This window comes from Pundamilia nyererei, unplaced genomic scaffold, assembly GCF_000239375.1.
Source record: "Pundamilia nyererei isolate P.nyererei 1_Seehausen unplaced genomic scaffold, PunNye1.0 scaffold00096, whole genome shotgun sequence".
Taxonomy (NCBI): Eukaryota; Metazoa; Chordata; class Actinopteri; order Cichliformes; family Cichlidae; genus Pundamilia; species Pundamilia nyererei.
In genome coordinates, this window is record NW_005187497.1 from 2,033,109 (window position 1) to 2,042,051 (window position 8,943).

An 8,943-nucleotide genomic window follows, 5' to 3' on the forward strand; every position below is an offset into this window, starting at 1 on the left:
ACGCACCCACTATTCTCCTTCAAAGAAGGGGGGGCGTCAAGTTAGTGTGAAGTTGTGAAAAGTTGTCAAGCAGAAAAAAGAGCAGCGAAACTCCTCCCGTCTTCAAATTATGAGCAGTAAGTGAACTTTTTAAACTCACTGGCATGTTGTGGACGAACCGATAACTGAACAGTAAGGAGTAGAGTTGAAGTACGTTGTTTTCAATGGGTTCCGTGTCGTAAATGTGGCGTGTGCCGATAACTAAATGCCGAGTTGTTTTTTTAAAAAAGTGACCAACTAAGGTTACAAACCCGCTAATTTTTAAATACACGGCTAACAACAATTAACCAACTGGTCACTTGTAACTTTACTTTTGGACTTAAATTAATAGGTAAGCAGATAGTGTCACTTAACTCCGTGCAACTGATGTGAGCTCACAGCTAGTTGTACTTACAGCGGTGGCTGAAAACATTTCGTTCACTTCAGCTCACACTTTACTTGTGAGTTCACGTTAGCTTAGCATGTAGCTTAGATTTTCTTGCACTTCTTGTCTGAATCGCCCCACAGCGGCCCCGAAAAACACCCTTTTTATTGTGTGTTCGTGGCCTGTGCTGTTCCGTGTGTTCCGTCCTTTTTATTACACGCAGTAGTAAGTTTCGATGTGTGATGTTTTTTTTCTTGTGAAGTGCTTTAAGGAGATGTACTCTTACAAAAACTCTTCTTCCGCAGATCAGCAGCAGGGTGAAATGGCCGCTGTGGAGAGCGGTGGAGGCTTCAGTCAAAAGCGAAACACAAATTCACAAGTAGGTTACGGGACACATCCACTGGAGATACTGCCAGACTGAACTCATGTGCACTTCCCATCTGTTTGATCGCTTCTATGGCTCGTTTGTGTCGGGGTCTGTGAGGGTTGTTGATTTTCTCCCCAGAGCACATGTTACCGGGGTGGGGAATGGGCAGGTAAAAGTCGCCCACACGGGGTGTTCCCGTTAAACCCCGGCACTTCGTGTGTATTTCGCTCGGCCCATTTGGCTGGCCTTGGAGGGGGTGGCTAGCGGAGTGAGTCAGTTTATAGGGCAAACTAAAAGTGTGGGAGGGAGATGGGTGGGTTTGGGGGGAGGGGAAGCCAAGCCCGCCGCAACTCCACAAAAATGTGGTCCCTCCCATACCCCCTGCCCACACCCCCTCACTTTGATGCCCACTCCCCTGGAAAGGGCAAGAAAGTGGGTTAATTTTATTAATGAAGTTCTTGTTAGTAGTGGAGTGTGTATTTCTGACATCCAGAAAAGAGGTCCCTCTTCTTCTTCTTTTTAATTAATCTACCACATCACTTGCATTTTTTTAAATCAGAAAATTAATTTGGAAAATAATTTTTAATAGACATTTTAAACCATTTAATCTTGTATCGTAAATGCTCTGAATCATGTGCAAGGAAGGAAAAAATAAACTAAAAATTCACTCTGTAATTTTCTGATTCAAAGTGAGTTGGACAAAGTGGGACAATATTTACATTTTACTGTGTTACTGGGCTTTCCAAACCAGGCTACACTTCCTCTTGTTTAGGGGATGCCACAGCGAAATATCCACCACCATCTCAGCCCATCTCTAACATCCTCATCCTCTACCAACCCTCTGTATGTCCTCCTTCACTAAATCTCTGTGGTCTTCCTCTTTTCCTCCTGCCTGGCAGCTCAGTCTTCAGCATCCTTTTCCAATATATCAATTTTTCCTCATCTGTGCATGTCCACCATCTTGGGCTCGCCTCTGTAACATTCTCTCTCACTCCACCTGACTTTCCCCCAATATTATTTCTAAACCCATCCCTACTGGTCATGCCCAATGAAACTTGAAAGCTGCGTGCATACTAGAAGTGATTCGCAGTGTCCGGATGACTAGAAACCACAGAAAGTGGATGATATTTCACGGGTTCAGGTGACTATGAGCGAAATAACCGCAAGCAATAGGAAGTGGGTGGGACCTGAGGTAACCCACGGACGAGACTACAAGTGAAAGTGAAGAATGCAACTGATTGGCACATGACCTGATGGTAAATGCGTTAGTTACCTAGGCAACAGAAGCGTGGAATGTCCACAAGTGACCAGCCGTCCGCTTTAAAGCAGCGACAAGCGATTGACTTCCAGTGTGTATGCAGCTCTGCCACGTCCAGTCCCATCTTCTGCCTTTGAGTTAGCGGCCCCATCTTCACTCTTGCTGTCACAAACCACCCCAGACACTCATCTCTACCTGCTCCCCTGCCTGCACTCTCTTCTTCACCTAAACTTTATTATGTATTCTTTCAATCACATGCAAGTATCCAGCTTTACTTGAACATCCTGATATTTTGGCAGCTGTTGCTTTTTTTTTTTTGTAACTCTACATTGCATTTCTTATATTTCTACTTTCTAAGTACTCCTTCATTTATTCTTTTTCCAGGACTCACAGCAGCCGTCACCACTCGCCTTGTTGGCAGCCACATGCAGTCGCATTGACACCCCAGGAGAGAACGATTCCCCTGCCGACCAGCACCAACAGAATCAGCAGCAACAACTGGACCTAAACCAGGCTGTTTTTACCTCCAGTGCCAACAGCTGGCAGGTAAACCCTCTCAGTGTTCAAGCATCCTCAGGCTCCAACACAGTCACCACAGATTCCTCAGGAGTGATGTCAGGAGGAGACCTCAACAAGAACAGACAGGTGCTGTCGCCAGCTGTAAGCTCTCAGGGTCAGCAGCAGCAACAACAGCCCTTTGTAGTTGCTCAGGCGCCGTCAATGCAGGGTCAGCAGGTCCTTACCACTATATCAGGTATGATGCCTAACATCCAGTACCAGGTCATTCCACAGTTTCAGACAGTGGATGGCCAGACACTGCATTTTACACATGCTCAGCAGGAGTCTGCTGTGCCTGCCGCAGCAGGACCAGGCCAGCAGTTTCAGATAGTGTCTTCTCCCAATGGCCAACAGATCATAACTGCGAGTAACAGAGCCGGTGCAGCAGGAAACATCATAACCATGCCCAGTCTCATTCAGGGAGCCATACCCATACAAAACATAAGTTTAGGCAATGGTTTGTTACAAAACCAGCCCCAGTTCTTGGCAAATATGCCTGTGTCTCTAAATGGAAACATCACTTTGTTACCCGTCACTGCTGGTGCTGCTGGGGGGGATACCAATGGTGGAGGAGAAGCAGTGGGAAACCAACTCATGCAGCAGCAGCAACAACAGCCAGTGTCTTCCAACAGTGAGTCCGGCTACATGACCAGTGCTTCCACTGTCACTACACAGACAACCTCTTCTTATGGAGTTACCCAAAAGCAGAACAGCAATGGAGCTGTGACAGGGACTTTTCAGCAAAACATGGCCTCTTCTCTGGGTATCCCAATACAGCCAGACAACAGAGACAGGGTGCAGCCACAGCAAATCCTCATCCAGCCTCAGCAGGTTATCCAAGGTGGAGCGCAACTCCAAACCATCCAGGCCGGTACTGTTGCAGCCACAGGCGGTCAAGTGTTTACTCCAACACTCAGCCAGGAAGGGCTTCAAAATCTTCAAATCATGCCAAACACAGGGGCTATCCTGCTGCGCACCGTCGCCCCCAACGGCCAAGTGACCTGGCAGACCATTCAGATCCAGAATCCGACGGGAGCGCAGATCACACTGGCACCCGTGCAGTCCCTTCCCCAGCTCGGCCAGGCTCAGGGAACAGCTACAGCTGGAGGAGTACCCGTTAACACCGTGCAGATCCCAGGGATCCAGACCATAAATTTTAACAGCCTCGGGGGGTCCGGGCTGCAGATGCACCAGCTGCCCATCACCATCGCCAGCACAGCAGGTCAGCCAGTGGCCTGATTTTCATTGACTGTTAATATTCAGCGTTAAAATGCATGCATAATATTTTCATCTATTATAACATGCAGGTTACTATATCAGCGGTTGGTGTGTTTAAGACCTGTTGATCTGACTTTCATTCGTATTAGATGCTTTTCTTTGGACCATTTAGTTTTCATAAATAATTTTAGATTCTATCTAAACACAAACAACTTTTTGTGTTTGTTAGAATTTCCGTTTAATTGGTAGTTAAAGAACTTGGTGTACATGGTAATTGTAAAGTATGTGACTTGCAGTTGGGTTTAGTAAACAATGGTTACCCTGGAAGATTAGATTTACTTTCTGTTTTTCTTTCCCTCTTTATCTTGTATCTTTGGATTGATTCCTTCACCTCTTACCTAGGTAGTGCATTATACTGGTTGAACCAGTCTGGCTTGTTCAGTGCTTTTCTGACCTCGTTAGGGCACTTCACATGTTTGTGTTCCTGTTAAAGCTTTTGTTTCCCCTCTGACCCTACGTACCTCCACGTGCTGGTCCCATTACATGCAATTGTGGGTCAGCCACGACTTCTCTGTTATAGCAAGGGTGTAACTGCACCCCTCCCTTCTTTTTTCTTTTTACCCTTTTTTTTTTTTTCCAAGTTTGGCCACTGGCAGCTCCTCCCAGTATGTCTGCATGTTTGTTGGGCTAGATGTTATCAAATTCCCCTGTTTGTAAAGAATCGCTGAGTCTGTTAACAGTGTTGTGAAATCGTATGCCTCCCAGCAGTTACATTTGCAGCAGGCTTTGTTTAGACTTGTTTTAGTTAATGGCTCATTTTTCTACATTTTACTCTGTCATTAAAGTTACTTAAGCATAATGGATAAAGACCAGATGACTAAAGTTGTCATTGTTACTGAAAATGTAGCTTATTTTTAGATAGTATAAAAAAAGTTGTACTAACATTGGATTAGTACTGTTTGTTTTGGTTTTATGCCAATAAGGAGCTATGAGAAGAAAGCGCATAGCTCTTCAACCCTATGGTTTTTGGATCAGAAATTATAGAGCTGTATTTTAGATCTCTAACATGTAAAAATGTAACTGGTTTAAGCTTTTAGAGCAGCAGCTGTTTAATGAAACACTAGATAAACTTTGTATGTTATGTCAGACTTTAGCATTTTTCTTTTCCGTTGCTACAGGAGAGCAGCCGTTACAGACGGGTGGAGAAAGTTTGGATGAAAATACAGCTATGGATGAAGAGGATATAAGCCCACCACCTCAAGGGCGACGTAACCGTAGAGAAGCATGTACCTGCCCCTTCTGCAAGGATGGAGAAGGACGGTATGTTACAGAGCCCTGTTATGGCAGTCTTCCTGTCTAAATGTTATTTTCCTTTTTACATGTATTTATTCAACAATCAGTCGTTGTTGTTAGCTATAAAACTGAACTACACAAAAAAGTTGAAGCAAACTTGTTTTTTCACAATCTTTTAAACAGAGACCTATTTGAATATCACTTGTTTTTAATTTCTCTCACGCTCATGATTTGTGGTTATTGCATTAAGCAGTGATCCGACTAAAAAGAAGCAGCACATATGTCACATCACTGGCTGCGGGAAGATCTACGGCAAGACATCCCACCTCAGAGCCCACCTTCGCTGGCACACGGGAGAGCGTCCCTTTGTCTGTAACTGGTCTTACTGCGGCAAACGATTTACCCGTTCAGATGAGCTTCAGCGCCATAAGAGGACACACACAGGTATAAGTGATGACTTAGTTTTATTGTATAAGTTTAACTGGCGTATTTTAGTTTCAGGCCCTGTTATTGTGCAGAGTCACTTGTCATGGCTTGCAGGGATGACTGAGTTGAACTGAGCCAACATTGTTTTATTATTAACAGCCCTCTTTTCCCAAATGTGTCTGCTGTGGGGAAAGTTCACTTTTATTCTTTAATGCGAAAACAGTGAAGATCAGAGGAATTCAGTGCAGCTTTTAACTATTCTAGACATTGACTGAAAATGCACGTGAGTGCAGATATCCAACATTGATGCTAGAATACGGCAGGTGTAACAGTCGTGCCCCAAGGTGGCCTATCTCACAAAATGTGCTACAAGTTGGAAAATGTCCCAGAGTTCACTGTGTGAAAACCGAATAAGCTGATGTGTGATAGGTGTTTGCCACATTAAATGGGGTGTAATTTTACAGTGTATGCCAGCACCAGCATGCTTGATTGAATAGGTCAGTGTTTACCAGCATCAGTACAGGAGCACAGAGATTCCCAGAACACAGATAGTAACAGGTAGAAAAAGTTGAGATGTTTCTGGTTTAAACTTCTTTTTATTAAGAAGTGTAAATGGTTGCTCACACAGACTGACTCCAATGGGTCAACTATTACCATATCTCAAATGGATCATTGACTGTGTAGCAAAAAGTCTGATATTATCACATGCATTTATTATTTTTGTTTACCTTTCTTCAGGTGAGAAAAAGTTTGCGTGCACAGAATGTCCCAAACGCTTCATGCGCAGCGACCACCTCTCAAAGCACGTCAAGACCCATATGAACAAGAAACCGCTGACTGTTACCAGCAGCAACGCCGCCACCACAGTCTCACCTGACGCTGCTTCGCCTGCAGCAGGAACAGAAGCCGGCACCGGAGCGGTTTCAGCAAATGACCAGCACACCATCGTTACCATGGAAACCTTATCTGCAGAGAGCTTGGCTCGATTAGCCAGCAGTGGTATTAACATGATGCAGGTGGACCTTCACCAAATAAATGGCAATAGTTTCTAAATTGGTGGAGTAAAGTGGCCTTGGTGGATATTGTATTTGGACATTTGGGGCTTTAAAAAGGGCTCCTTACTGCAGATGCAGAAGCTTTTAGAGGCTTCAGGCAGGAGAGGTGGTGACAGATGCAATGCAACAGACACTATAAATTTTGAGGACTGAGGGAGAAATATGTTTCCATCTCGTATTTGAGACCTTGGGCATTGAAGGCTCAGTTGGATTAAAATGTTAGACTAGAAAAATCACCATTTGATTTCCTTAAAATGGGAATGGCATTACACTAACATTTATCACACGTAAAGAACGGTCTTACTTGATAGTGGGATTGCAATTAAACACATAAGTCACCACACTTCATGTTGAATTTGTAGCTTATATTACGCTCTCTTTAATCTTATCTCTTCTTTAGCAAAGGGATAAATTCAGCCCCCCCACCCCCACCCCATTGTTTGTTTTTTTGTTTGTTTGTTTTTTGTTTCTGAAGCTCTGTGCTTTGCCATCCCTCCTCTCATAGATGCTTCCTTTCCCATCAGACTGGGCTCCTGTCTCACACATGCACCTCAGGCTAACTGACCACACATAAGATGAAAACAATCTTTAGCAGAACATATTCAGTTCTCAGATTGCAGTGCTGGGAGAACTGGATGTGTTCATAAACAGCAATCTGATTGCCACGGGAATAATATTTAAATGATAGGAGGTGGACCAGGACATGTACACATGACATCAGAGCCAAAAGCACTAATCAGTGCAGTGTAAGGATGTAGCTATCAGAGCACTGAGAGTAGCCCCAGCACACTTAAGCCATCATGCTTTGATATCTGTCATTAAAAAGCATTTTTTATGTAAATATGTATTTGGTTGTGTAAATGCTGCAGAAATTCTTAGTATAAGCAGGATTATCTTTCATGATTGCCTTTCAGATTTCTAAACCTTTCATGCACAATCAAGTTTAATATTGTTACTCCTACATTTATAAATGTATATGTAGATTAAATGTGTAAACCTCAGCCTTTTCTGTCATAGAATAATGGATTCCATACAGTCCAGATCTTCCAGTACTTTTTCTTCCTGTGGTACTCTTCTTCCTCAACACTTTTTCTTGCATTCAGTTCAGTTTCTTTCTTTGGGTTAACTATTGTTTCATCATATCTGCTCAGAGTGATGGATTTTATAATAATTTCCAGACAGCGTAAATATGTAAGCTCAAAACCAAAGGTTCATACTCATTTTATAAACAAAACTTAAAAAAAAAAAGTCTTTGGTCCATAAACTTTCTAATAATTTTTCTATTATAATGCACATGCTAAAGTTGTAACTGGAAAAAGTCCAGCTTGAGGCAAACCTTGAATTATTTTCCCTTTGTCCAAATAAGATGAAAAATGTACCAAGTCTTGTCATGAACAGTTGTGATTCCCTTAACTATTGAAATGTTTTGTTTCTGCTTTGAGAAACAACATTTAAAAATTCTTTGCAACTCGAGATTAAGTCAATTGGGCAACAAGTGCTCTTATTTTTTGGCTCATTTTAAACAAGGGATTTTATATTGTTTGTATACAACTACTGCAAATGCCAACAGCTGGATTAAAATAATAAATATACTTTGTCTCATTTCTTTGTATCAGTCCAACACACGCACATACATGCAGTTTGTCGAAAACATTTCAAATTATGACTTAAATTTCACTTGGACATAAAGAATTACTGGACAAAAATTAATTTACAGAGAAAGTAAAACATTGAACAACAATTAAACCTTTGACTCCCTCTAGTGTTGGAATCACATGTCTACACATTGTCCGCACACATCACATTGTCCGCCTCGGGCTTGAGTTTGTTGCAGACTGCAAAGAGAAGTTATTAACTTGGATTAGACGGTGAAATCCTGTCTTTGATGGGACTTAAGCCCATCATTAAATCCCTTCACTGAACGATATGTGCTACTTGTCTTCAGAAAGCACTGCCATCCTTGCATGTGTTATTTCCAATAAAAACAGGAGATAATTCAAATCCCTATTAGCATTGCAGGGAAACAGTTTATACATTGCATAAAAAAGCTGGATATCTGTATTGATATGGCCTGGGTGATGTATTAGGAATGAAAGTTTGCCACATTATTATTTGATTAAAAAAAAAAAATCAAGCTACAGAGGGCTCAATATAAAGGCACCCCCCCCCCAAAAAAAATTTCATTTTGCCCACATTTCATTCCAGCAATTCAAAATAGTAATCATTAGTTTGTAAGGACCCCACATGTTTGCATGCGTGCCTGTCATTGGCCAGAAGATTTGCTGGCTTGATTGATGCATTCATCCTGGAGGAGCTACCTGAGCAACCTCTGTACGGTCCAGGTTGCCTCATGCTACCAGTAGTG

At 42.6% G+C, this 8,943-nt stretch overlaps 1 protein-coding gene across 5 annotated transcripts; it reads left to right on the forward strand.

Moving 5' to 3' along the window:
* sp1 (sp1 transcription factor) lies at positions 1 to 8,170 on the forward strand. 5 transcript variants are annotated; one of them, XM_013912656.1, is made up of 6 exons: positions 1 to 116; positions 709 to 782; positions 2,413 to 3,808; positions 4,983 to 5,124; positions 5,348 to 5,541; positions 6,262 to 8,170. In XM_013912656.1, the coding sequence occupies exons 1-6, from the start codon at positions 110 to 112 to the stop codon at positions 6,573 to 6,575; spliced, it is 2,127 nt and encodes a 708-aa protein (XP_013768110.1). In that variant the 5' UTR covers positions 1 to 109; the 3' UTR covers positions 6,576 to 8,170. The 5 variants fall into 5 exon arrangements, with proteins under 5 accessions (XP_013768110.1, XP_005740118.1, XP_013768113.1 ...); XM_005740061.1 differs by having other exon boundaries at positions 5,351 to 5,541; XM_013912659.1 differs by having other exon boundaries at positions 115 to 171.
* Positions 8,171 to 8,943: the final 773 nt, after the last annotated feature.